The 27,531-nt window shown below is 34.9% G+C and overlaps 2 protein-coding genes and 1 pseudogene across 5 annotated transcripts; 2 read left to right on the top strand and 1 right to left on the bottom strand.

Annotated features, from left to right (window-relative positions):
- The first annotated feature begins 1,287 nt into the window (after positions 1 to 1,287).
- LOC111314356 (uncharacterized) lies at positions 1,288 to 5,891 on the top strand (annotated as a pseudogene). Its single transcript, XR_016332377.1, has 10 exons — positions 1,288 to 1,415; positions 1,492 to 1,558; positions 1,600 to 1,674; positions 1,789 to 1,863; positions 3,028 to 3,078; positions 3,422 to 3,499; positions 3,769 to 3,902; positions 4,258 to 4,365; positions 4,480 to 4,545; positions 5,395 to 5,891. The product of XR_016332377.1 is annotated as an uncharacterized LOC111314356 (transcript).
- A 1,716-nt stretch (positions 5,892 to 7,607) lies between these two features.
- Positions 7,608 to 10,601, bottom strand: LOC111314355 (uncharacterized). Of its 2 annotated transcripts, XM_022915619.2 has the most exons (9): positions 9,937 to 10,601; positions 9,630 to 9,842; positions 9,339 to 9,539; positions 9,152 to 9,259; positions 8,907 to 9,044; positions 8,551 to 8,802; positions 8,102 to 8,422; positions 7,814 to 7,991; positions 7,608 to 7,673 (listed from the first exon to the last, which is right to left on the bottom strand). In XM_022915619.2, the coding sequence occupies exons 1-8, from the start codon at positions 10,420 to 10,422 to the stop codon at positions 7,824 to 7,826; spliced, it is 1,887 nt and encodes a 628-aa protein (XP_022771354.2). In that variant the 5' UTR covers positions 10,423 to 10,601; the 3' UTR covers positions 7,608 to 7,673; positions 7,814 to 7,823. The 2 variants fall into 2 exon arrangements, with proteins under 2 accessions (XP_022771354.2, XP_022771352.2); XM_022915617.2 differs by lacking the exon at positions 7,608 to 7,673 and having other exon boundaries at positions 7,709 to 7,991.
- A 5,664-nt stretch (positions 10,602 to 16,265) lies between these two features.
- Positions 16,266 to 26,386, top strand: LOC111314354 (ABC transporter C family member 5-like). 2 transcript variants are annotated; one of them, XM_089752150.1, is made up of 13 exons: positions 16,266 to 16,331; positions 16,532 to 16,716; positions 16,977 to 19,221; positions 19,346 to 19,666; positions 19,745 to 19,831; positions 20,842 to 21,534; positions 21,669 to 21,833; positions 22,836 to 23,130; positions 23,715 to 23,929; positions 24,395 to 24,700; positions 25,223 to 25,286; positions 25,434 to 25,667; positions 25,788 to 26,386. In XM_089752150.1, exons 3-13 carry the CDS (start codon positions 17,107 to 17,109, stop codon positions 25,898 to 25,900), a joined length of 4,608 nt encoding a protein of 1,535 aa, XP_089608276.1. In that variant the 5' UTR covers positions 16,266 to 16,331; positions 16,532 to 16,716; positions 16,977 to 17,106; the 3' UTR covers positions 25,901 to 26,386. The 2 variants fall into 2 exon arrangements, with proteins under 2 accessions (XP_089608276.1, XP_022771350.2); XM_022915615.2 differs by having other exon boundaries at positions 25,428 to 25,667.
- The last annotated feature ends 1,145 nt before the right edge of the window (positions 26,387 to 27,531 follow it).

The following is a 27,531-nucleotide window of genomic DNA, read 5'->3' as shown; positions in this document are numbered from 1 at the left end:
GATTTTGATCTCTGTCCATTAATCTGTAAATGCGTGAGAAGGACGCTTCTAAGGGAGAAAGTGAGATTGCATCATTGCCATAAAGGCAGAGCTCCCAACTCTGAGCTGTAAAAGTCTGAAAGAAAGAGCACAGGCACAAAAAAAGAAGCCGAACAGAAGAGAAAAGAAGAGATGAGAAGCCCACTGGCCACTTTATTTAAAAGGGGAATCTGTGGGTGTCTTTGGCATTGCATGCAAGCCACACGTTGAATTTCCATTGTCAAAAAAGCACTATTTATGGAAGTCAATGGTGGCCTTTGCCATCTTTTTTTTTTTTTTAGATGTTGTCTTTTTGTTTTCTCTATAAAAAATTGTCTCAAACCTTCCATGGCATATTGATTATTGAGCTGTCTTTTCTTTTTCTCTCTTTTTTTTTTTTAATCTTTTTCCAGAAGAAAAGCCTACATACAGTTCGCTTAATCTCCTTCTCTTTTGTGTAACCTCCCCTTCTTTTTTTTAGCATTTCTCTCTCTCTCCCTTGAAGGAACCAAACCTTTGCTAAACAGAAGCAAAAAAAAAAAAAAAAAGAAGAGGTAAGGAAGAATCTCTCCTATTTCTCTTCCAATTATGTTTGCCGTTATTGGTTATTTATTTATTTATTTATTTGCATTAATTGGATTTCGACCCATGTTCTGTTTTGATTTTTTTTTTTTTTAATTTTGAAGAAAATAAAGCTGTTGGGAATCTTTTAAGTATTTGGTTTGGCCTTTTCATTGTCCTCATTCTCGTGGTTTCTTTCTTTTTTCTTTTTTTTTTCTTTTTTTTTTAAATTGCCTTAGCTTTTACTATTTTCAAATATTTTTGCAAATAGGGTGTTAAGAGTGTATGAATCATACAGCACAGGAATTGGCATTCAGATTGTAAGCTGCGTAAAAAGAGGCGATTCTGTATTTGATTTTAGAAGTATATATTGGAAGGTTTCATGATTTGGGTAGTTACAGAATTTAACGATCAAGAGCAAATAAAAGGGAACCCGTTTCATATCTTGGTGTAATAATCTATAATAAGCTCTACTTTTAAGAGGATGGTTTCTTGTAGATTCTGCAAAATAAGTGAAAAGGCGTGGATTTTTTTGTCATTGCTGACAATTTAATGGAGCAGAGGTTTGGTTTTAATTGGTGAAATGAGTAATGCAAGATGAGATTAAAAAAAAAAGTACTTGGAAATGGAAACCAAGAAGGTGAAGGACATGAAGACCAGTTGCCATCACCCTATTGGGATTTAAACCATCTTTTTGAGGAGGAGGTTATGAAAGTGGATGGAGAACCACAGAATCCCGTGCAGTCAGGAAGCTCGGATCCTCCAAGGCTGCCGCCGTTGGGGCATAGGTGTAGGGATTTAAATTGCGGTAACGGTAACATTTTTTATCGCATCGCGTTTGTCACGGTTGCGAATATAACGAAAACTTTCACGATCATTGCGACTATGATACTTAATCAACTTTGCATGCAGTCATTTGAGAGAAAATTGCCATCCTGATATCTTAAAAGTTCCTACATGCATTTCCTGCAGAAGTAATGTTTGTAATTTATTTTTGGTAGATTTGGTGTCACCTTATGATTGTTCTTCCAGATTTTGGCAGTGATCGCAGGAGTATTACTGGAAAAACAGGTTGTTGTATTTTGCCCAAATCTGGTAAGTTAATTAGTTAAGAGATTGTATTTTCTTTCCTATGTGTTTTGCACTTAGTTATTTTTATGGCAGCTGTGAACTGTATCCTGGCTTTGACACTAATTTCCATCAATGCAGGTTGTTTTATCAGCTGTGGTATTATCCCTTGTTCCTTTGATTCGTCCATTTCAGTGGCAGAGTTTATTGCTTCCAGTAAGCTCCATAACCTCCATTCCTGCTGCTCTTTATTTGAAATTCTAGACTTGGCAGATATTTTTCTGTATATAGCCCAAAATTTGATATTAGCAATAAGATGTAGCAGATCGTTTTTCAAATATTCTTGAAGTAAGTCTTTGAGCACAAGAGGTGTGAAATATTAACACAGTGAAAGTTATGAAAATGGTGAACCAAAAGAAAAAAGTAGTGCAATTTACAAAATATGGCTTCTAAAATTGAAATTTATAATATATCTGATACAGCATGGTGACAGCTAACATATTACGAGTGTCCTAGGCTTAGCCCTGGTGCATATAGAATGAGTCAAGTCTAGGAAAAGAGCTTATAGCTTAAAAAAGTAAAAGAAACTATAAAGTATGGACATCTGGCTACATAGACATATAAGTACTTGCTATCTCTATGAACAAATGATCTCCAACGTGAAGATCTTTCATAAAAACATTCCTTATTGTACTCATACAATGTGGCAACGATAAATATGAACAAAAATACACATATACAGGCACATAGATATACATTTTTACAGAAACTTTTATATCTAAATATCTGAGAATGTGTTTGTTTGTGTCTACTTGTTTACTTATAAATTGTGGATTGATTGAAAGCAGGTGCATTAAAAAAACCAGGTTTGTAGAAAGGGAAAAAGGATCAGCTGATCTGGCATATGATAGTTCTATAAGTTCTGCCAAAAATCTGATGAAGATTGTCAACAATAGGATTTTGTTATGTAAAAGATTCAAGTTTCTTAGTTTGTAGACCACTTATGAGAACATCTTTGGAAAAATCATTTGTGAAAATTGTTTCACATGGCGGTGGTCATAGTTTTATTGCATTTAGACTAAATCCCTAAGATCTTACATGGTGATAACACGATAGAAGCCATATGAAAGTGCTGTAACTTGTTAATATTGATCCTTTCCTCTTTCAAAAGAGTCTGTGTTTCGTCACTCTTTCTCACTAGGAAGAGGGGAAAAAGGAAAAAGAAAAGGTTGAGTAGTTTATGCTTAGTGGCAGATTGCATTTCAGATGTTTAACTGTTAGTTGCAAATTGCATTTTGCAATTCTTCTAGATATCGTACTTTTAGTAATCTGATAGGATCTGTTATTTCTCATTTTGTGAAATTCTCAAATTGCATTTAGGTACTGCCGATGACAATGCTTGATTTTCTTGATGCACCTGTTCCTTTTCTTGTGAGTTATAGTGTCTTTTTGGATGTTAATAAAAAAGATGCTATGATGCATGAAATTCTAAATTGTGCCAACACTTAGCATTAGATTGTAAGAGAAGAGCTTTAACCTGCATGAGAAAGACAAAAGGAATCTCTTTGATATCACACGCCTGCGCAAACACAAAGGGATTCTTTTTGGGCTTTTTAAACAGGTCAAAGCTCTTTCTATATTATGTATGAATGAACATACAATATAAAGACATCACATTACATATTTCCATATGCAAAGAATGTTATAATAGCATATGTTTAGTGGAAGTAATGGAAATGCCCTGATTTAGCATTTTGTTTCTTTGACTTTGTAGGTTGACATACAACACTAACCCACTGATTTGAAAATGAAAACATCTAATCTTGTTCAAGTTAATTTGGTCAAGAACCAGGTATTTATGGTTTCTAAACATAGTTTGCGTGTTTGGTTCCGAGATCTATAGTGCTGGAATAAAATTGTTATAAAATTTGGTGGGATTTACTTACAGTTCATAATGTTTTATACGGACTGTAATTTAGTGCCCTAGTAATATGTCTCATTTCTCTCCACTCTCTCCAACTCTTGAACAATTTGTAAGGAAATTTCATAAATTTGAGGATTGCTTGACGTGTTTCGCCCTAACTCTGAGTATTCTTAGTTGTTCTTTTAACTGTTATTCAGGTGAGAACATGTCACTTGCCTACACTTCCTTGACATAAAGAGCTTGTATCTGAACTAGGGTCAATACATGCCAGGCTCTCATTTAAGGTTCAATTGCTAAAAGGCATCCTACCTATAGGTGCAATGAAGTGCAGGTGTTTACTGATCACTATAACCAAATGCTTAATATTTCTACTTGCATGCCCACTTGTTTTAATAGTTAGAAACTTTTATCTTTCTTAGAATATGTCAAGATTTTAACCAAAGATCTTATGAATGAACTCAGATTAATTCACTATAACCAATGTTTTAACAGGATTACTTTAGGTCAAGGGTTAATTCAGATTATTCTAAAATTTTGTTTTAATAGTTATGGGAATAATCTGGAGAGATTTTACCATCTAACTTGTTTTCTTTGCATTTTGTTTTTTACTTACCTTTACCATCCTTCCATCTATACTTTTCATTTTCATCTTTTGGCAGCAACTAATATAAGTTTTACCTGTTTAGGCTGAAGCTGCAACCCAATTTTTGACAGTCATGAGGCAATACCTGGAGTCACTTTGTGCAAATCTGAGGTCTCATACAATTACTGGTGTACAATCAAACTATGACAGGGTTGGCACTTCTATTCTTATAATTTATGTTGTTACTCCAGTTTTTTTCATAATAAATCACTGCATAACTGCTAGATCTTTCTCAGCTTCTTTTATGTGTTTGATTATTTTCCAGGTTTCCTTACTACTTAAAGATAGCTTTATTGACTCTTTTCCTAGTAAGGACCAACCATTTATTAAGGTTCTTTCTGTTCTTTACTTTAATGGTTTACATCTTTTAGTTTAAACTCAATCCAAACTAATAGTTGCTACTTGCAAAGCATTCTACACATCCATTCTAATGTTAATGAGTGATTTAGTCCCCTGTTGATTGAATATATAGAATTACACAACACACACTTAAGGATGAGGTTCAACTACAGGAATCCTGGGACATGCGCATTTAGCAGAGCGTATGCTATTGTTTTTTCATGTGGTATCAATTGAAATAGGTACATTTTATCCACATTGACAAAGCATGATGCCTAAACTCCAAACCCCACCATTTTGCCAGCTAAAACGCTGAATGATGCATTGTTATATATTGATGCTAAAATGATTGAAACCATCTGTGGATGTAGAACACCTAGCCCAAAAAGGGCAAGAAACTTTGAGAAAGGTTATTAAGATTAGCATTTGCAAGAGCTAGTATAGTGAATGTTTCATTTCAGTATATGAAGCCAAAGAAGCAAGTGCTGGATTGTTGTTTGAAGCTTAGGAGCAAAACTTTCTCTGAGTTGTTCCCTGGCATGAGAAAGATAAAAGTGAAAGAAAATCGCATGTCATAATGCGTAGAACCATAAATTACAAAATTGCAACACTAGATCTGATGGCACACATTTATAATTTTTTTTTACTTTCTGGATTTCATGTTCAATTAGTGATTTTCATAACAGTTGGTTTGCTAGTGAATTCAAAGCAAGTATAAAATAGGTTTGAAGGATATTAAATTAACTTAAATCTTAGATCTTTATAATTAAAATAATTTGTTAAACTTGGTAATTGCGCAGCTTCTATTGCTTATCCGTTGCTCTTTTTTTGTTGTTTGCAGCTATTTGTAGACACACAACTATTCACCATTCTATCAGACTCTCGTTTGTCAAGCTTTGAAAATGAGCATTAACTTAATCCCATTAACAGGTATGTTGCATCGGGTGAAATTTCCTAGATGCAAAAGTCCATCAGGTACAAAGTTCTTTAGCCCGAGGGTTGATGGCCTCTGAAACCATCGGTAGTGACCCTAAGCCATGTCGAATCACAATAGGTGCAGAGCCATAAAAAGGTGAACTCACTTGCAGCAAAAGGTTGCCAAAATGATTTTTGTAACATAGTAGTAATAATAATCGGGAATTCCACACGTTAGTGATATGTCTGTTGTATTGCATAGTGCAGAAAGCAAACAACTGTCATCATCCTGATCTTTTAGGGGGATGTGATGCTTAGGAAATCAGAGATCGGTTTAACTTACAAAACCTTGTAAATGGCAATAGATTGAACAGTTTATAGAGCAACTCATATACTTGATCAATATATATTTAGTTTGAATGATCTGGAATCATCTGTTGCTTAAGAGTCGCATGCTTTCTTTGCTTCGGAAGAGGAAGGTGCTTGAGCCGCTGCAATGGCTTCATAATTGGATTTCATCTTCGTACTTTTTGTTGCATTTGCTAATCTACGAGTAGTGTATAAACCTGCTTTCATTTAAAAATATGGTTGACAAGCCTTTGTGATAGAGGCAGAAATGTTGGGGGGCATTTTGTTAGCTGCTTATGGCATGTGAAGAGATAATTTTCATCCAGTCCAGTTCAAATCAGTTTTCAAGAGTAGATGTAACGAAGCTACAAGATCAGTATTCATTCACTTAGTCCACTTTTCAGTCAATTTGATCTTGCGTTACTCTAATGAAGCATGATTAGTACCGCCGTGCTACTAAATTCATCAGGTGGCCCATGCATGCCACGGTTGCTTCACTTCTTTCGGTGATACAACATTCACGTGTCGATTGGACGATTGCTTAGCTCTTTCCATTGATACACGTGCATGTGTCGATTGCTTAGCTTCTTTCATTGATACACATGCATTTTGCTGCCTATTAACAGACGCTAAGAGATGTAACAGACAAACGTCGCCCAGGGTAATTTGAGATGGCTTTGAAGCTGCAATTACAAAGGACTCCATACAAATTCTCTCCTACTGGGATACAATTTATCATTAGGATGAAACCGAGTGCCGAGCGTCACAGACTAAACTAACCTCTACAAGCGTTGAAAAACTAACCTGTCATTCATAAAATTTATACGAATGATTACCGCTATATTTTTCTTGAATTTCCATTTTTATACCATTTCCCTTCCATGAAGCTCCAATCAGAAGCTTTTCAATGTACTTGCCAACATTTTTCACAATGCTTACCATAGGCAGTAGGCACATGGATCTATCCTGTGAAAAAATAAATAACAAAACTGTTTAGTGAAGAGCCCAAGCTAAATAGTATTGATTACTCAGGTTATATATAGGCATACCATAAAAGTATTATATGGCTATAGATCAAAGGGTGAAACAAGCAACAGATAAATTCTTAAGTGATTCAAGGGAACTATCTGTTTATGGCAGTTCGATGTAAGATTGAAAGGAAAAGAATGGATGCAACAATCCCGATTGGTATAAGAATCATTATGCTTTCATCATGAACAGTTGACCACCCATTGACATTTACAACAGAAATTACTTCCAAAGACATTAATTTGATAGTGAATCCTACAATTGGTAGGGCAAAGGGAATCAATCATGTAAATAGTAAAATTTACAGACCATTCCGTCAAAACTAAAATTTTAGCAAAGACAGACAATAATTACATTTTTTAAATTAATAGTGTAAATAATTCATTAGCATTTGCAAACTACTTAAATTCGATTTAAAAAAAATTCGAATTCGATTCGATTATTATCGAATCGAACTCGAATAACTCGACTTATCGATCGAATCAAATGCAAATATTCTTATATCCAACTCGAATAACTCGCAAATCTAATCGAATTTTTATATTTAAATATATTTTTATTATTTTAATTAATAAAATATTTCAAATCCGAGTTCAAACATAAATAATTAAACTTTTATCGAATATACGAATCGAGCTCAAGCTTGAAAAATAAAACTCGATCGAATTCGAGTAAAGTATCAAGCTCCGAGTTGTGCGTCGAGTTCAAGCTCAAGCTCGAGCTTCTCACTGTATCAGCTCGATTACACCCTATGATAAACAGTTCAGTTCAATGATTTCTGCAGTAGCCCGTATTAGACCTCAGTGACTTAGAGATTATACAGACCAGCTGCCAAAGAAGAGCAAAAGTCAGAACGTTGACAGTTAGTAAACTGATGTGTGTGTGTAACCATCAATCATTCGATAATCATCATTTACAAAAGGAAAAATACTAAAATAGATCCTTTATTAAGCAGAATGAAACAACACCAAAATCAGATCATTTCTTTTCATCCTCAGAATCTGACTTTGCAAAAATAGATTCGGGCTGGGTTTCAGCATATGCTGGAGCAATGAACTTGGGATCTTTTGCCGCAACATCAGCGTACTTAAGTATAGCTTCTCTAGGATCTTCTTCCATCCATGTTTCCTTGATCATTCCCCCTTGCTGCAATGAGAGCCAATAAATAAGTCTCTCCCACCAGCTTTAGTTATACAACATTGACATTTTAAGAAGCACCAGAGAGGTAAGTTTTTGGAGAGAAGAAACACCATTACCTTTAGAAGGTACTGAGTCAACAGGCTTCCCTTGGTTGTACCAACTCTTCCACCATATCCTGGTCCTGTTATGGGAAGTTCAGGCTTATGTGACTTGAGAGGATCCTTCAGTATCTTTTCCCTTTGACGCTTACGGCTTGGTTGGTCTCTAAATAATGGTAGCGCATGAGGGTTGTGAATCACAGGCAGTGCCTCAAAATCATCAACAGATTTCTTCCTAGGTGCACGTGCAACACAAACAAGAGCTCCCCTCTCACTAAGGGTTGGATCATACAGTACATGAGTCCCACCTTGGCTTTTGTCTCCAGCAGTTGCAAATATCTTAAAACAGAAACAACTACATTAGTGTATTAATATTATACATTATTTATCAGTTCACACTTTTTAACCATGCATGTGCCTGATAGGTGTGATTAGGATAATGCACAGAGAGACCAGAGTGTGGATACCTGATTTAATCTTGGGTGCCAAGCACACTGCACAACACTACAAGTCGGGGATACCCCAACTCTTTGAACAAGTTCAAGTTTTGAACAATCATAAAAGCACAGCAAACCTCCAGTTGTACTTTCCTTCTCAACAGATGTTCCAGTAAGAAAGAGCTGCTCGTCAGGACTAAATGCAATATTTGTTTGGGCATAGTGATTTGGAAGATCATCAAACACCTTAAGAGGGGCTTTAATTTGGCGTAAATCCCAAACCTGACATATAATTCATAACAAATATCAAGATTCTAGAACGGATCTTTTTGCCTTTTGTGTTGGGAGGGATTTCACCATTCATCCAAACAATCTGTGCTAATTACCTTGAGTGAACCATCAAAGCTTCTGGACAGCAAAATTCTTCCATCACTAGAAAACTTAAGCCCAGTAATATCATCAGAATGACTTTTTTCAATGTATATATCAGGTCTGCTTCCCCATCCAGGCTTAAGGTTCCATATCTGCAAGATAATTCAACCAAACATGTGATTGTGAGAAAATAGAAGCAATTACACAACACCAACCTATTTTAGCTTGCAATAAGTCAACACAAAAGAAGTGTTAGCACCTGTATAGAGCCATCCCCAATTCCACCTGCAATGCATTTCCCTTCACGATCCCATGCACATGCTGTAACCGGAATTCTTCCAGGCCTTGCAAGTTTTGGTTTAATAACCTGCATAATAAACAATTGAAGCATTTTCTTTACATAATCTCCTTTCAGAATGATCAACAACCATAAGAAAATTACAGACCTGCTTTTGACTTTTGAAGTCATTAACATCCCATATACGAAGCGAACCATCTTCAGATGATGTCAAAATTGTCTCCTTGGTTTTGGGATGCCACTCTCCACAAGTCAACCCCGATATATGTCCCTTAGTATTCTTCAAATCCCGAATATACATATCCCCTTTTACAAATTCACCTAAAGTAAGCCCATCTCGGTCATATATCTAAAATGGAAATTAGAGTACAACCATGAGCAACCAACCAATCAATACTATAACCTCAAAAAGGACTAGTGAACTAATGCAAGAAGTAACCTTTGCTTGAGCAGAGCCAGTGACACACAAAAAGCGGTCGGAGGTGGGACTCCAGCTTAGATTACGAACTTGGTGGCCTTCAAATGGTTCAAGCTGTCTAAATGATTGTAACCGAGAATTCATCCCTTGAAAGTCAAACATTCGAACGGTATAGTCATAACTACCCGAAAGAACCCTAGATCCAGAGTGATCAATTGCAAGAGCTGAAACAATCTGAAAGCATTAAACATAATTAGGATTTCATTATTTTAATAATTAGAGCTTAAATCACTTTTTACCCTTGAGAAATTAGAATTAAATAAATTACCTTAGTATGTCCCTTGAGAATAATCTCATTGCTCATTGGAATCCGATACCGGTTCTCCTCCTCCTCCTCCGATTCTGAGTCTGAACTGGGCCCAACCGGCGGCCGTGGTGGCCCAATCATGACGTCATCATCGTCATCATCACCTGAAGCTGGAGGCGGTGGAGGAGGACCCACCATGACGCCATCATCATCCTCATCAGGGACTGGACCAGGAGGCGGACGGGGCGGGCCAATCACGGAGTCATTAGGGTTAGGGTTGGGAGGTTTGGAATTGCGGAGGGAATCAAGCCAAGCTTTGGAGGAGGAGGAGGAAAGAGAAGGGAGGCCTTCACTGCTTTTATTATTATTACTGGCGGCGGCAGCAGTGGTGGAACGGCGAGTGGCGTTGTGGATGGCTTCGAGAGAGGTTTGGGATTTTTGTTGCTTACCGAAAGTGAGAGGGAATTGAGCTCTAATTCCGTCGTAAATATCGGCGTCGTCTTCCATTTTCTTTTTCCCTTCGCGGTTCGCTCGAATTCAAAAATGTTTATTTTTTAATCAGCAGAGGATTTATAGCTTTACTTGTCTGGTTTAGCGGCCATGAACGCGAAATTTCTTGTATTCGAGTTGACTTGAACGACGGAAACGAAACAAAAGGCCATCGGGCTTAGCAGTTGTCTGGGTTTTGCATACCGGTTAAGCCTGGGCTGGGGTCAGTATTTCAATTTATCGATGGATTTTGGGTTTTTTTGGAACCTTACGCTTTCTTAAGGTGTGACAGGTTATAAGCCCAGCCCGGTTTGTTTCGGTTTTGGATAAATCATTTTTTGGATATAGGATGAGCATGTCTCAAAAGATTATTTATTTAAATAAATAAATATTTTTAGTTAGATTTAACTTAAAACTAAAATTTTAATATTGTCAAAAACCAGTGAATCTCTAGTGATTCTATTGAAATAACTTATATCTCAATTTACCATTTTCTAACTATTTTTTTATCAAAATGAAAAAAAAAATCAATAACAGAGGATTTTTAAACAATCATTGTTATAATATTTTGTTTTTTATATTTATTTATTTGCATAACATATTAAACCATCTCTATAATGCCAAAATAAGGATATCATGCTGTAAATTCTACAAGGTCATACCAACACTTGTTAGTCTAAATAGTTTAATTTTTCTTAAGAAAAATTTTGATTTTAAATTTTGTAAATAAAAAAAAATAAACGTTGAAAAAGTTTGTCTCTCTTATAAAATTCGATTTGATTCGATTTAAAATTAATCAAAGTTTATAGTGATTACCGAACACCGAGGATCCCAGACAAAAACTCTTCAGGGTTATGAATTCCACTTTGAAGTGCCTATGGTATGTGTTGATGGGATGCCTCGTATCTTGTTCTTTCTCCAAGAAAAAGGAGATGTGGGATTTACTTCTTTGTGTGTTTGGGCATGGCAGCATGTCATCTAAAAGCATCAGCTTATGATGATTGCCGTAGGTGCCCCATTGACTGAAGAGAAGCATGTGAATGCAGCATGGAAAGTTTTGCTAGATATATAGGGGAATCTGCGGTGTTATCCATTTGGACTTATTCTACGTAGCACTTTTATATATTGCCTTTTTTTGTCCCTTGATTAATGTATTGGTGATCAGCTTAAAGGTTATTAATTGAAATGTTATCATGACCAACATGATATTTTCCTTCAGTTGTCAGCTTCTTCTGTGCATATAATCAATCAGTAATTTAAGAGCTTCAAGACTTCAACATCCTGACATGGGTTTGTTGATAGTTTTACACGGTTCACCATGATTTATGAGAGAAATGTTCTTGAATCTGGCTTATGCTGTCACTGTTGTGCGTGGAAATAAAACGAGAATGTGTTATCAACTCAAACACTGTAGTTGATCCGAGAACCATCAATTCATCCCTCCAGCGCCAGCGAACCTAACTTGAGTTCATTTGTATCATTAGCAACAGATTGCTCAGCTTTTGCTAAGCTCCTCACTGCCACCAATCTATCACCCCCTTTCGAATATTACAGCACCGAGTCACACCTGTCATTATCCAACTGTTCGGACACCATTAATATATCGGAATCAGAACACAGAATATCTGAGGATTTAGTGGGTGCTGGGTCAACCTCAACCATGAAGTTGTAGGTCAGTAGGAGCCTAAAATGCCATAAAAAGGAAAAGGGTCCATAACTGGTTCTCATTTTGAAGACAACTAGAAGGTACGACTGTCTTTTGCATGAGATTAAGAGTATACGCATAGGGAATTACTCCCGGCATATTCATAAGTTGAGAATTTCTTTTGACAGCATATTCAGAAAATCTGCCCTCAGTGAAGACTTATCCGCAAACTTTGCAATTTAATGAGAGGTGTTAGGGAGATTTTTAGGTTCAAAGGTAAAATAGTTTTTTTTTTTTTTTATTTATTAGAGATTGTTAGTAGGTAATTATGGATATTTTTAAATTTTGTATGAATTGACATGTCAGATTAACTTAATTTCATGAGATCATATCAATTTGATCACTTCATCAATCACTCAATAGACTCCTTTAAATATTGATTTGTCATTTTCAAATTAGACAGTCAACGATTCAAATCAAGTTGATTTACTAGATCATTTTAAGTTATGTAGTCTAGCTTTATAGGTATAAATAAAATCATTTAGGTATCATTTTATCATTTGACTTTTTTTATTTTTTTACATTCTCTTTTTTATTATCTTCCTTTATCCATCTTTGACTTAAGTGGTAGAATTCAAACATTAAAATCACTTACAGTCTTTGTTTTTAATGACTTTGTTTCTTTTTTTTTTTTTTTTTTTTATTACAGGATTTTATCCCCGGAAAACAGCTTAATTTCACAAACAAGATGATTCATTATAAACCTTAAAAACACACATGCATGTAATGATAATCTGAATTATGCTCCAACTGTAGATAAGTATTAATTTACCTTTGTGATTGAGTGTTACGTGACCTTGCTCGAACAATGTTAGATTTCAATAGCCTGTGGTAATCCTGGAAATTGATGGCATATATTCTTTTTAATTTCTTCAAACAGAGAAAATGCGGTTTCATTCCATGTGCTAGGGACAAGACACTCTCCGAAGAATACTAATATGCCCAAAAGGTCAAAATTATATGGTCCCAAATTGCAATTGCAAGGCTTGGAAGCAGTCAATGTTAGATGCTGAAATGAGTTACTGGATATACAAATCGGTGGTTATTGCAAATATGTCCCCCATACAACTTCTGTACGAGAGGAGCCTTTCTTTCTGCATGTTTTAGTGAAAAGGGTAGAATCTGATTCCAGTTCTTTTATGGAGAATATTCAAGAAACAATTCTTCCCATTGGAAGACACCTCCAGCTGATATAAATATCTTTACATTAATTATTTGCCTTAAGCACTGATTAATAAATGATTCACCAAAGAATTTGCATCTAGTCATGATTAAAAACTGCCAAAACTTGTTTGTGAATACATGACTTTGGGAAGTTATCAGGCAAGGAAGATGAAATATTGCAAGAATATTCAGAAACCTAGAAAGTGATACGTTGGCAACGAAAACAAAAACATAGGCCTTTATGGCTTGGGCCTTCTGCAAAAAAAATGTTCTTCTACAAGTGTTTTGCCATGAATATTTTGAAAAGAATCTGATTCTTTAAAGAGTACCTGAAAGTTGTACAGAGACCAATACACCATTCAAGACTAACTTTATTCCTGGATCCAAATGGGTAGGATGTTCATATATAGTTTAAAGATTGCAAAATAAAAAAATTTTCTGAATATTATTTTTATCTATGGATAAAATTTATAAATCCGTAGGCAATTTTTATATAAAAATCTTAAATTCGTCAGGGACCCAAACCATGGCCTGTCAGTCTTGAGAGGACCCGGAGTTCAAGCTGAGAAGAAAACATCATTTTTCACATGCTCCTGTCAGTTATCTGCACCTTTGGAACTAGATATAACTTCAGTTTCACCTGATTTTGGGTAATGCAAACAATTTCTTTCTTTGGTTAAAGATTAATTTCCATGTGTTGAAACTTGAAAACACCAAAATCCAACAACATGCACGTGAACCCACCCAAGCTAGTTTCTTGTTTCTTGTTACAAGCACAACAACAAGGCAATGCAATGTACATTATCATATTTCATACCCGAAATCTTCAAAATAGAATTCAAATTATGATATTGTTCGACATTTTTGAAGCGAATTATGTGTTTGGAAATTGTATGGTATAAATTTTAAGTAATAAAATTTGTAGACACATGTAATTGTGTTTGACGTGCAAGTAATCAACAAAAAGCCAATGGAGTGTTGGTTTAATATTCAAGTTCATTCATCTTGTTACAAGATTATTTAAGTTTAAATTTTATCGATATCTTTTGTTGTTAATTTTAAACGTAATAAGTGAAACTTTTTGAGACGAACATTCTATTTTAAATATTAAAAACATCATATGTTAAAAATAACTTAGGAGATTGATGCTAGCTGGTTGATTTGCTTTAAAGATGAATAAGTAAAATCCATTGAAAAAAAATGCTAAATGGTATTAACTCTTTGAAAGCAATCTCCTTAATAGATAAAGAATGAAATTGGATGCAAACATTAATGTTTATGTTTGTAGATCATATTAAACGTTAAAACTCTCTAAAATTAGAAAAATTTTTGTAAAGATTAAAGAAAAATGACAAGTTCTTCAATATGCTCTTGGGTGAATGTTTAGGGTTTTGTACTACTTTAGAGCTAAAGTTGGAGAAAGTATTTCAGCTAAACAATGTGTTTTTAACTTAGATTTCGTTTCAACTTTGAATGAAAGGTGAAAAAAAAATTATTTGGATATGATCAATTTTAAACTAATGCAGATCATTCAAATAAAACAATAAATATCATGAAAAAAAATAAAAAAAATTATTTTATTACAAAAAATTATCAAATACACGATTTAGGATATATTTAAAAAAATAAAAAAATAAATTAAAATAAAATAAGTTATACATCAAATTTTTAATATTATTTATGAAATTAAAAATTTACACTAAAAGCATATAAAATATTATTTCATTTATTATTACTATTATATTTTTTAAAAATATTTATAGACGCATATCTTCACCTTAAATGCTATCAATATAATCGTAGCTATAATCAGTTAATGATTTTCAAAATCAAGCTCATTTATGCCAAAACCATTCAATTACAACCTCAACTATTGACATTTTAATTTTAGAGTAAATGAACTCATTTCCACTGTGCTAACTGCAAATTTTTCATGCATTCTTTTAGGAAAAAAAAAGAAAATTTCTATATATGCCTAAAATATTTTTCTTTTATAACAAAATTTTTTTCTGCAGATCATTCAAAACTTAAAAAAAATTAAATGTGAAAAGAATTTTCTTGGGATTTATTTAGAAAATCCCCCAAAAAAAAAAAAAAGAAACGAAAAGAAACTGCCCTCCCCCACCCTTCCCATGTTTACGAGTAGTTGTAAAGATGTTATGAAATCAAAGGGTCAAAACTGGTCTTCCACAATCCACATGGATATGCTGGAAGGGGGGAGAATATGATCCTCCTCGACCCCTGCACCACCTTTCCCGAGAAACAAACATAGTTTTTTTTTTTCTGGTCTATCATATTTATCTTTTTTTCACAAAACTGCCAAAGACAAAGGTAATAAGTGGTGTGGCAGTTAAAATTCAACCACAAAAAATATGACTTGAAACGGGGGCGCCATGACTTTACAGTTTGGTCCCATTACTGGCCTTTTTTTTTTTTTTACATGAATTGCTGAGTTTTTTCCATGAAAATCAAGAGTTTGATCATGGGTTTTCCTTTACATTAATTTGTGTAGTATATCTAAATTTATTATCCCATAAAAAAGAAAGAAAAACTATCCCCAAAGGGCATTTGATTTGAATCAAAGCTCATGAATCCATCAATCCATTCATGGCATCACACTCATATTCTCATTCTTAATACTATCCACCTCCAACACAACACCATCTCAAGACACTGTAAAGTGGACCCTTTCTGTCATCTCTTTCTCAAAACATTAAAATAAATGCAAATTCACTATTAAAAAAATATATATGATATAACGTTTCTTTATAAAGACATTCTAGGGGATCCCTACCATGATCTCATCAGCATATTAAAAATTTAAACCCCTCTCCCTCTCCAACATGTAAATAATATTCTTATGATTATACTATGTACTATTCTTTTCTTTCTTCTCTTAATTATTTCTCTTTCTCCTGCTTAAATCTGACATGCATGAAAATGTGAATGCTTTTTTTCTTATATAAACAACAAACTAGAATTTGGAGGCCCTGAACAATCGACTCCAACATCCCTCCTCTTGGACAGAGATCCCAACCAAAACCCAGACTCCCAAACGGCAAGTGCTAAAAAACTTTTTTTTTTTACATTTCTGTGCAACAGAAAGAGAGAAAGAGAGGAAAGAGAAGAGAAACAGAGAGACACTGCAGTATTCCCTCTTCCGTTTCTCTCTCTTTCTCTTCATATACATATATATATATACAAATTTCATAGCTTTTTATTTATTTATTTACTTATTTTATTCTTTCCTTTCTCTAGATTCTACATGTTACTAGGCTTGTAGGCTTAGGCCTACTCAGCATCTAATCCAAAGATCATTCGTTAGGATTTTGGAATGCCGGTGTAGAGTGGTGCTCCCTCGATATATATCAGAAAAAAGGTTTGTTTTTGTAAAAAAAAAGAGAAGAGAGCCAGCCACCATCGATCAGAGGACAAAAACCCAGGTCAGTTTTATTAAATTTTCTGTTTTGTATTTTTGTTCCTGATATGGGTTCCATTCAAATTTTCTTTTGATTTTTTGTCTCAATCTGTTCTCTCTAAATGACATACAGGGAGATAAGAAAGAGAGAGTCGTTTTTCTTTTTTCTGTCTTCTTTTTCGGTGTTGATAAAAATGTATTTGTTTTCATGTGCAATGTGTCTGCAGATTCTATCTCCAAATAACCCTTTCATTTTGTTGTTGTTTGCCTCTTTCATTGCTTCAGATGGTGAGATGCCTTTCTTCACACGATTTGATCTCTCTTCTTACTTAATTCATCAACTTCATCAACAAAGCCACCAACTCAGCTTGTTTCTAAGGTCTCTCCTTCACAAAAAACTCACTTTTTTTCAATAATGGGCTTCACTCTTTTGCTCAATAGCATTACAGCTTCTTCTTCTTCATCTGCTGGACAACAACCACATTTGTCCCCTAGAGCAATTCAAGGTTTGCCCATTTTGGAACTATCCTCCATTTGCATCAATTTGATACTTTTCCTGGTGTTTCTTTTCATAATATCTGCAAGGCAAATATTTGTCTGTGTTGGTCGAATTCGATATTTTAAGGATAATTCTGTTGTGAGTTCAAGCCCAATTAGGAGAAGTATTAGCACTGATGGAGAAGTTCAGGATGTTATAGTCGGTACTGGCTTTACATTTTCTGTATTTGGTTGTTTCTATGTGCTGCTTGTGCAAGTTTTGGTGCTAGGATTTGATGGATTTGGTTTGATAAGAGAGGCTTTTGATGGGAAGGTTGTGGATTTTTCTGTTCTTGCCTTGCCTGCTGCTCAAGGTTTAGCTTGGTTTGTATTGAGTTTTTCAACTCTCCATTGTAAATTTAAGGTGTCTAAGAAATTCCCGTTGTTGTTGAGGGTATGGTGGTTTATTTCTTTTGTGATTTGCTTGTCTACCTTGTATGTTGATGGGAAATCTTTCTTAGTAGATGGTTCAAATCACTTGTCTTCTCATATTGCGGCCAATTTTGCTGTAACCCCAGCTCTTGCATTTCTCTTATTTGTTGCAATTAGAGGTGTGACCGGTATAGAAGTGTGTAGAAACTCTGACCTTCAGGAGCCATTGCTTCTTGAAGAAGAGGATGGGTGTCTTAACGTTACTCCTTATAGTGATGCTGGGCTCATTAGTTTAGCCACTCTTTCTTGGCTAAATCCGCTTCTTTCGATTGGTGCAAAGAGACCACTTGAGCTTAAGGACATTCCCCTTCTTGCACCAAAAGATCGAGCCAAGACTAATTATAAGGTTTTGAATTCATATTGGGAAAAATTGAAGGCTGAAAACCTATCAAAGCAACCTTCTTTGGCTTGGGCAATTTTGAAGTCATTCTGGAAGGAAGCAGCTTTTAATGCTGTATTTGCTTTGTTGAATACTCTTGTTTCCTATGTGGGCCCGTACATGATTAGTTACTTTGTTGATTATTTGGGAGGGCAGGAGAGTTTCCCTCATGAAGGTTATGTTCTCGCTGGAATCTTTTTTGCATCCAAGCTTGTAGAGACATTGACAACCCGACAGTGGTATCTTGGGGTTGATATTTTGGGTATGAATGTGAGATCAGCTCTAACTGCAATGGTGTATCGGAAGGGGCTGAAACTCTCAAGCTTAGCTAAACAAAGTCACACTAGTGGAGAAATTGTTAATTACATGGCAGTCGATGTTCAAAGAGTGGGAGACTATTCTTGGTATCTACATGACATTTGGATGCTTCCTTTGCAAATAATTCTTGCTCTTGCAATATTATATAAAAATGTTGGAATTGCTTCCATTGCCACATTGGTTGCTACAATTATATCCATCATTGTTACTGTTCCTTTGGCAAAGGTACAAGAAGGTTATCAAGACAAGTTAATGGCTGCCAAGGATGAAAGAATGAGGAAGACTTCTGAGTGGTTGAGGAACATGAGGATTCTAAAGTTACAAGCTTGGGAGGGTAGATACCGAATGAAATTGGAGGCTATGCGAGGTGTAGAGTTCAAGTGGCTACGGAAAGCCCTCTATTCTCAGGCCTTTATTACATTCATTTTCTGGAGCTCCCCCATATTTGTTGCAGCTGTTACATTTGCGACGTCTATAATGTTGGGAGGTCAGCTCACAGCAGGCAGTGTTCTTTCTGCATTGGCCACTTTCAGAATCCTTCAAGAACCACTCAGGAATTTTCCAGACCTGGTGTCTATGATGGCACAGACAAAGGTTTCTCTTGATCGAATTTCTGGATTCCTGCAGGAAGAAGAACTGCAGGAAGATGCAATCATTGTTCTGCCCCGAGGCACATCAAAGGTGGCTATAGAGATTAAGGATGGTGAGTTTTGCTGGGACCCTTCTTCTTCAAAGCCCACCTTATCTGGAATACAAGTGAAAATAGAAAGAGGGATGCGTGTGGCAGTTTGTGGCATGGTTGGCTCTGGGAAATCAAGCTTTCTCTCTTGCATCCTTGGGGAGATTCCTAAAATCTCTGGTGAAGTAAGTCTGATTCATATAACTTTTAAACTATTTTCTACCTCAAATTTTATTCTTTGTTAGTTTTTTTCCCTCATTAATGGAAAGGCATTTGGATTTTTATTCTTTTACTTCGATGTTTGAACAGGTTCGAGTGTGCGGTTCTGCTGCCTATGTCTCTCAGTCGGCTTGGATACAGTCTCGAAATATTGAAGAGAACATTCTTTTTGGTAGTCCAATGGATAAAGCAAAATACGAGAATGTTATCCATGCTTGTTCCCTGAAGAAGGACTTTGAGCTCTTTTCACATGCAGATCAGACCATAATTGGAGATAGGGGTATAAATCTGAGTGGTGGACAGAAACAACGTGTGCAGCTTGCAAGGGCACTTTATCAAGATGCTGATATTTATTTACTTGATGACCCCTTCAGTGCTGTTGATGCACACACTAGCTCAGAACTGTTCAAGGTTTGACTCTGTCAAATTATTGCTTCTTGCTGTTCATATCAATAGAATTTGGCTGAATAATTCATTTTGGAACTGCAGGAATATATAATGACAGCATTGGCAAGTAAGACTGTTGTTTTTGTAACCCATCAAGTTGAATTTCTACCTACTGCTGATTTAATACTGGTATGGAATAGTTTCAAATTTATTTCTTCTAGCAGTCCAGCATGCAATGATGCATGCTTAAGTGCACTCTTTCTGATGGGATGAATGCATAGCGTGGAATGATACATAGTGTGCTTTAGTTTTTACTATGTCTGTAGACAAATTTTTAGCACAACATTTTAGATAGTGGAATTAGTGAGGTGTCAATTTTTATTGTAAGGAACTAGCTTTTATGCCTAAATTATCTTGAACTATTCAAATCGGATGGTTCAATGACTGTTAAGCCTTGTCTTAAACGATAAAACTTTTACATTCAATCATCCAAGTAATTGAGAAAGTGTACACAATACACTAGTTATGTTTTATATATTAGTTTCTGTGGAAATCGAGAGCCTATTAAAATACTTTCCTTTAGAATTACAAAAGCCCCTTAGGTCTATATATAGTTTACTAGAGGATAAACTAAAAAACTAAATCTTCCTAAAACTGATCCCTATAATTGAGGGATTGTCTATCCCTAATTTTCTATCCTTGATTTTAGGGATGCTACAGGAGACACCATAGGAGATAACAGTACACTGTCAACAATACTATGGAAAAGTCAATAATATTGGAATGTTAGACAAAATGGCACAACTTACTGGATGACCATGGACTAGATATATACCAAAGTATGCGTGTTTTTTTTGGCATCTGAACAGTAAAAAATGGAACCATGGGCTAAAAACTAGCATGTGAGGCTAATTATGCCTTTACAGGGAGATCAAATGTAAAGCTGGAGGAGATGAAGTATTGTTTGGACAGAAAGCTCTTTGTTTTTCATTCAACTGTTGTTCACATAGTAATGAATTTTCTTGGGAGTAATTATGCAATATTGGTGCCTGGTGTCATTATTTTCTGAGGTCCAGTATAGATTTGTAATACATTTTTCTTCTTCCTTTTTTTTGCTAAAGGTGGTGGTATGATTAGACTGGTTTTTAATAAGGTTTTCTGAATATTTTATTCTCAAATGTCATCAATCATATCTGCAGGTTCTTAGGGAAGGCCGCATCATTCAGGCAGGGAAATATGATGAACTTTTACAAGCAGGCACTGATTTCAAAACTCTGGTCTCAGCTCACCATGAAGCAATTGAAGCAATGGATTTTCCAAGTCACTCATCAGAAGATTCAGATGAAAATTCACTTCTACCTGGGCCAACCATACTAAATAAAAAATGTGATTCGGCTGGAAATAATATTGACAGTTTGGTGAAGGAAGTGCAGGATGGTGCATCAGCTTCAGACCAGAAAGCAATTAAAGAGAAAAAGAAAGCAAAGCGGCGGAAAAAGCAGCTTGTTCAAGAAGAGGAAAGGATAAAAGGAAGAGTCAGCATGAAGGTGTACTTGTCATATATGGCAGCAGCATATAAAGGCATTTTGATACCGCTCATTGTTCTTGCACAAACATTATTTCAGTTCCTTCAAATAGCTAGTAATTGGTGGATGGCCTGGGCAAACCCCCAGACTGAAGGAGACCAAGCTAAAGTCAGTCCTATGGTCCTCCTTGTTGTTTATATGGCCCTTGCTTTTGGGAGCTCTTGGTTTATATTTGTCAGGGCTGTTCTGGTAGCCACATTTGGTCTAGCAGCTGCGCAAAAATTGTTTCTCAATATGCTTAGAAGTGTGTTTCAAGCCCCAATGTCCTTTTTTGATTCAACTCCAGCTGGGCGGATCTTGAATCGTGTAAGTTTTTCTTTTAATATATATTTTCATCTGACAATACATACTTAAAGTTGCTAAATCTTCTCTTTATCTTTGTTAGAACTCCACTTTCTTTTATTCAGATTATATAATAACAGTCATTTATAAACTCACAGGTCTCTATTGATCAAAGTGTTGTGGATCTTGATATTCCTTTTAGACTTGGTGGGTTTGCTTCAACAACAATACAGCTTCTTGGCATTGTTGGTGTGATGACAAAGGTTACTTGGCAAGTTGTGCTTCTTGTGGTCCCAATGACTGTTGCTTGCTTGTGGATGCAGGTAGTTACTTCTATTTTGCCTCAAATTTCTGTTGTTGGGTTCCATTGACTCTCATAGGCTGAGAGAAATGGATGCACTTTAGTATTATTTTATTTCTTTAAGTTTATTCTTTCTCTTTCTTGCTGAGAACAAACTAAGAGGCTCATCACTGGCTTAATGCTTATTCAAACATAGTCTTCATCTAGGCATTAAGGTAATGAGATGATTTTGAAGCATTAAAATGGCTTATATAAATGTTATAAAAAGGGATATGATTGCTTGATGTGTGTGACTGTGTCCTCTATTATCTTTGTGGTAAGGTTGTTTGAATCACTTTCTATTAGCTATTGTTTATGTGTTTTTCTTTCTTCTAAGTGGTGAATTGGCATGGCTTTATTTTGCATTCTCTATTATCCGTTTGAATGGTGGTCAGGCAGGAATGACATATTAAATCCATCTGCTTCTATTCTTAAACACACATATCCTAAGAATAAGGATCAATTTGAGTATTTCATCAGTTCAATTGATAGATCTATGGGTGATTGATTATTTCTTGAAATTGCTTTAAAATCTGGTTTTGACTTATAAAGTATGTCCATGTAGCACTTCCAACTACATTCTCTCAATGCTAGAATGAGAATTGGTAAATGTTGTCCCCAAAACATCCTTCATACTATTCTTTATTGGATTAATTTTACACATCTGTTGACATGGTCAAAAACCTTGATGGCAAGGTTAAAAGGATGTCACCTTATATTACAACTTATGTTCTTGGATTTCGCTTGCAACTTTAACATTGTTTAACAAGATTTCTTTATCATATTTTATTTACTTTTAGATTCTTGTATTTGGAGTTGAAGTTGCCACTCCATAGAACCACATTATTTTCATTAATCTACCTGAAGCCCTTTTAACCGGTGTTGATTAATTTAATATACATTGTGTGATTTCAGAGTCAATGTAGCTTAGTTTCTTGGGAAACATGTTTCTTCGAATGAATTGCTCTCTTCTTGCTGGTTGCAGAAATACTACATGGCTTCATCGAGGGAACTGGTCCGCATTGTTAGCATCCAGAAATCTCCAATTATTAATCTTTTTGGTGAATCAATTGCTGGAGCAGCCACGATAAGAGGTTTTGGGCAAGAAAAAAGGTTCATGAAGAGAAACCTTTTTCTTCTTGATTGTTTTGCTCGCCCATTCTTTTGCAGTCTTGCTGCCATTGAATGGCTCTGCCTGCGGATGGAGTTACTTTCAACCTTTGTATTTGCTTTTTGCATGATTTTGCTCGTGAGTTTTCCACATGGAAGTATTGATCCAAGTAAGTAAATCTTTTGCATTGTTATTTAATTTATATGCTTTTTTTGTAAGAAATTTCGAGTGATCAGGAGTGATGTATACTGCAAAATTTTACGTCTGATTCCTCACTTGCAAAGGCAAGTGTGGTTGGTGTGTTATAGCTTTGAAAATTTTTTATTTCACCTTGTTAAGATCTTGTTCTGCAGACCGATCCTAAAATCCTGGTCCTGCCCTTGGTTCTTTTTTCATCTTTATAAGGGTTGAGGGATAGTGGTATTGTGAAGTGATCCTTTAAAAGAGATTGCTTTGCAGCATGCCTTTTATGAGAACCCTTAGAATTCTTGGGTACTTTTAGTTACATTATACATTCCTTTTTCTTTTTTCCTCTAAATGGTATCTATTGTGTTGATGTGACTGATCTTGATTGGTATGGATTAAGGTTTTATTGGGTTGATGCTTTTGGATGTGTAAGAAGATTTTACTGTGATCCGTTGGACAGAGTTTCATTAGTATAAGACTATGTTAGATATAAGATAAAATTGAAAAATTAGAGTTGTTAGTTGCGATAATATGCTCATGCTAATAATTCTTGCTTCTTCTAAACAGGTATGGCAGGCCTTGCTGTGACATATGGCCTTAACTTAAACGCACGGCTGTCACGGTGGATACTTAGCTTTTGCAAGCTCGAGAATAAAATTATTTCAATAGAGAGGATTTATCAATACAGCCACATTCCAAGTGAAGCTCCTCCTGTTATTGAAAACTCCCGCCCTCCGTCCTCATGGCCCGAAAATGGAACAATTGAATTGGTTGATTTAAAGGTATCCAGTTGTTTTCCACCACACCATGCAGTACCTTCTTTTTCCTTGCTATATAGGATGCTCATATATGCCATTCTTTTTCTACATTAGATCTTACCTATTAATAGCAACTTCATGAGGAAGGTTTGCAGGGCATAAGTGCTTTATGGCATGAGAATGGAGAATCTAGCAGCATCTTAATAATTCCTCTGGCTAAAAACCGAATATCATTTCTTCTCTCTTCTCCACTTGCTTGATGAAGTCCACTTAATTGGGAAATTTGGATTCTACTTATGATTTTTTTTATTTTTCTCATACCACGAAAATGAAGAGTGAAAGAAACATTTTGTAGAAGGCTGTTTGTGATCAATAGATGATACATAGTTTTATTTTTTAACGATTTTGGAGAAAAAATTAAAATGTTCTCTGAATACTACAGGTCCTGCATGCTGAATTTTCCTTTTCATTTTATTCCCTTTTTTGAAGGTTCGTTATGGGGAAAATCTTCCTGTGGTGCTTCATGGGGTAACCTGTGCATTTCCTGGTGGCAAGAAGATTGGAATTGTTGGGCGTACTGGAAGTGGTAAATCTACTTTGATCCAAGCATTATTTAGATTGATTGAACCAGCTGGCGGGAGAATCATTATAGACAACATTGACATTTCAACAATTGGGCTCCATGACCTTCGTAGCCGTCTTGGTATCATACCCCAGGATCCCATATTATTTGAAGGAACAATTAGAGGCAATCTTGATCCTCTTGAAGAGCATTCAGATCATGAAATTTGGGAGGTATAAGTTTCTTTTGCATACCTAGCTCTTTCTCTCTCCCCTTCACGTAACAAGTATACTTAAGCTGAGAGTTATGTTAAGTTTATGAATTTCAAAGAAGTTCCAGTATTTAGTCCACAGGGAAAAGGTTATAAAGTATAAACAAATTCTTGATGTTCCTTGCATCTAAAGTAATTAAAAGTACTATAAATTTTAAATAATTCCCAAGCTTGTAGTTCTTTCACTGAAGATTTCAAAGTTCCTTTCTCTGAGATTGTTAGTTCGTAGGAACATTGTTACGGATAAACTATATTAATTTAGCTGTCACTCATTTGCTAATATTTCATTTGCAGCCCTTCCCCAACATATGACAGTCCGTATTAAACAAACACCACTTCGTTACTCGATTTACATTCTTTTTCAATCTTGTTGTATAATTTTGTTCCCAATTAAACACAATTTACAATGCCAATATATGACCGTTGATCTTGAAATATGATATGATGTGCGCCCAATTAAGTACTAAATTTTCATTTGTCATAGGCACTTGATAAGTCTCAGCTTGGAGATATTGTTCGTGAGAAAGACCAAAAGCTTGATACACCAGGTTTATACCATCCCTTTGGACATCATTAATTTATGAACTGAAAAAGAAAAGAAAAAATGCATTCAGAAAGAAGAGGCAAAAGGCCCTTAAAGTTACATTTGGTTTACAGATTTTTTTTTTCCTTTGACGTAAAACGTGCAGTTTTAGAAAATGGAGATAACTGGAGTGTGGGGCAGCGGCAACTTGTTTCCCTAGGCCGAGCTTTGCTTAAACAGGCAAGAATACTTGTGCTAGATGAAGCAACAGCATCTGTTGATTCTGCTACTGACAATCTCATACAGAAGATCATCCGAACAGAGTTCAAGAACTGTACAGTTTGCACTATTGCACATCGTATTCCAACTGTAATTGACAGTGATCATGTTTTGGTATTATGTGATGGTATGTAAAACAATATCTTAATATTTCATCTTAAGCTTGAGATGTTTCAGTATTATTCATTGGTGTTAAGTTATTGAAAGTCTTGACCCTTTTCCCAATGAATTGGAAATTTATTTGCAGGTCGAGTTGCAGAGTTTGATACTCCGGGATGTCTCCTAGAGGATAAATCATCCATGTTTTTAAAATTGGTAACAGAGTATTCGTCAAGATCAAGTGGCATACCAGATTTTTGAAACAGATTGCATGCCCAAAATTCTTCCACTCAGAGGCATCGGTAGCTGAGGGACTATCCAAGAGTGAACCAGCAGCTGCTGCTTCTTTTATTGCAGCACTCGGCAAACTCAATGACAAATGGCCAGGACACGTGCTCATCAAGCCATTAAACCAAAACCTCAAGCCATTAAACTTAAAGGTAATTTCAAGTTAATTCATCCCCTTTAGTGGATTTGGGGAATTCATGCACGGTTAGCAACCCGGCATACCTTATAACAGAAAATAATTCAGATAGGTAGGGTTCGGATACGGAATAAAAAAATGGGTGGCTTATATTTGTTCAATGATGTGCAACAATAGTGCTTAGAAAAATGTTGGATTGTAGTTAGGACATTTTGTAGAGTTGCATTTTGTAAAGTTGAAGTAGTCAGATGCACTTGCAAAAATTCAGTTGTAGACTGAACAATATAAATATTATTTCATCTCTCTAGAGGCCACTTCAGTTATAGGCTTTGATGCCATGAATTTTGCTTCAAACTTATCTCTTTCCTGCTCTTTCTTTCTCAACTTTGAGTAATATCGGATATACTGCTGCAGCAGACAAATTATTATCATCTATATCCATTTGAGCAGCTTTAACAGAATATACTGTTAAAAGTTTTCTTGCAACCATAGACTTGTTGATGCCAGCAACTTGGAGATTCCATAATGTACAATTTGACTCAATAACACATCGTATTGAAAGAGTAAATGTATTCCCACATTCAAAGTTCACCCTTCTCCATCTTTCATATGGTGTTTTGGCAAATTTTTATCTTGTTATTTCATGAATACCAAAGCCAAGAAAAATTGCAAGGGTGAAGTAAAATTTTCTTCGAACCATAATTTTGTAGGCTGTTGCTCTTTCATAAAGTCTGTTGAAATCAAGTTTGTCAATGGATAACATTTTGATTTTTTTTTTTTTTAAATATGGTATATATCGATATAAATTGTTTGGCATATTATTTCAATTTTTTGATTTAATATAAATATATTTATAAATATACATAAACTTATACATTATAATTCTATTAGTAGTTTACAAAATCAATATGCAATATTTTCAAGTATCAAATAAATAAATTTAAAAGTATAAAAAATGATGTCATAAAATTTTTATGATATTTTTAAACATTTAATTTAATAATGTGATATTTAAATAAATATCTTTTCATGCAAACATTAAGATAAAAACAAAGAAATGAAAAAAAATTAATTTTAGTTTTATGATTGTTAAATTAAAAAAAAAAAAGAGTATAATTGCTTCCTTGAAAGAAATTGAAATACTTATGAATTTTGATTTTAAAAAATAAAATATAAAAGAAAACAAGTTAGATTAAAAAAAATAGAAAAAATCTACTTCTAAAGATTATTTTATTTTTATTAGATTAAAAATAATTAAATAATAAAAAACAAATTAAAAATTACAAAAATGTTTCATATTTATTTATAGATTGAAATAAATTAATCTACTAAAATTTATCGAAATTAACAAAAACAATCTATGTCAAAATTGATTCAAATAATATTTTTATATATATCAGATTTTAATAAAACTAAAATATACTGAGTCGATACGACCAATACTAAAACAAAATTAACATCAATAGTT

The sequence above is a fragment of the Durio zibethinus genome, chromosome 23 (genome assembly GCF_047325235.1).
Source record: "Durio zibethinus cultivar Kanyao isolate XHJ-2024 chromosome 23, ASM4732523v1, whole genome shotgun sequence".
NCBI classification, from domain to species: Eukaryota; Viridiplantae; Streptophyta; class Magnoliopsida; order Malvales; family Malvaceae; genus Durio; species Durio zibethinus.
This window is presented reverse-complemented; position numbering and strand designations above follow the sequence as displayed.

Excerpts from the sequence above, each read along its gene's own strand:
- LOC111314355 (XM_022915619.2), bottom strand. The coding sequence starts at position 10,422 with ATGGAAGACGACGCCGATATTTACGACGGAATTAGAGCTCAATTCCCT. Across the intron at positions 9,045-9,151 it reads TTGGGGATGGCTCTATACAG|ATATGGAACCTTAAGCCTGG; the intron begins GTGCTAACACTT and ends ATTATCTTGCAG. Across the intron at positions 7,992-8,101 it reads TGACTCAGTACCTTCTAAAG|CAAGGGGGAATGATCAAGGA; the intron begins GTAATGGTGTTT and ends CTCTCATTGCAG.
- LOC111314354 (XM_022915615.2), top strand. The coding sequence starts at position 17,107 with ATGGGCTTCACTCTTTTGCTCAATAGCATTACAGCTTCTTCTTCTTCA. Across the intron at positions 19,832-20,841 it reads CTACTGCTGATTTAATACTG|GTTCTTAGGGAAGGCCGCAT; the intron begins GTATGGAATAGT and ends TCATATCTGCAG. Across the intron at positions 23,930-24,394 it reads TTGAATTGGTTGATTTAAAG|GTTCGTTATGGGGAAAATCT; the intron begins GTATCCAGTTGT and ends CCTTTTTTGAAG.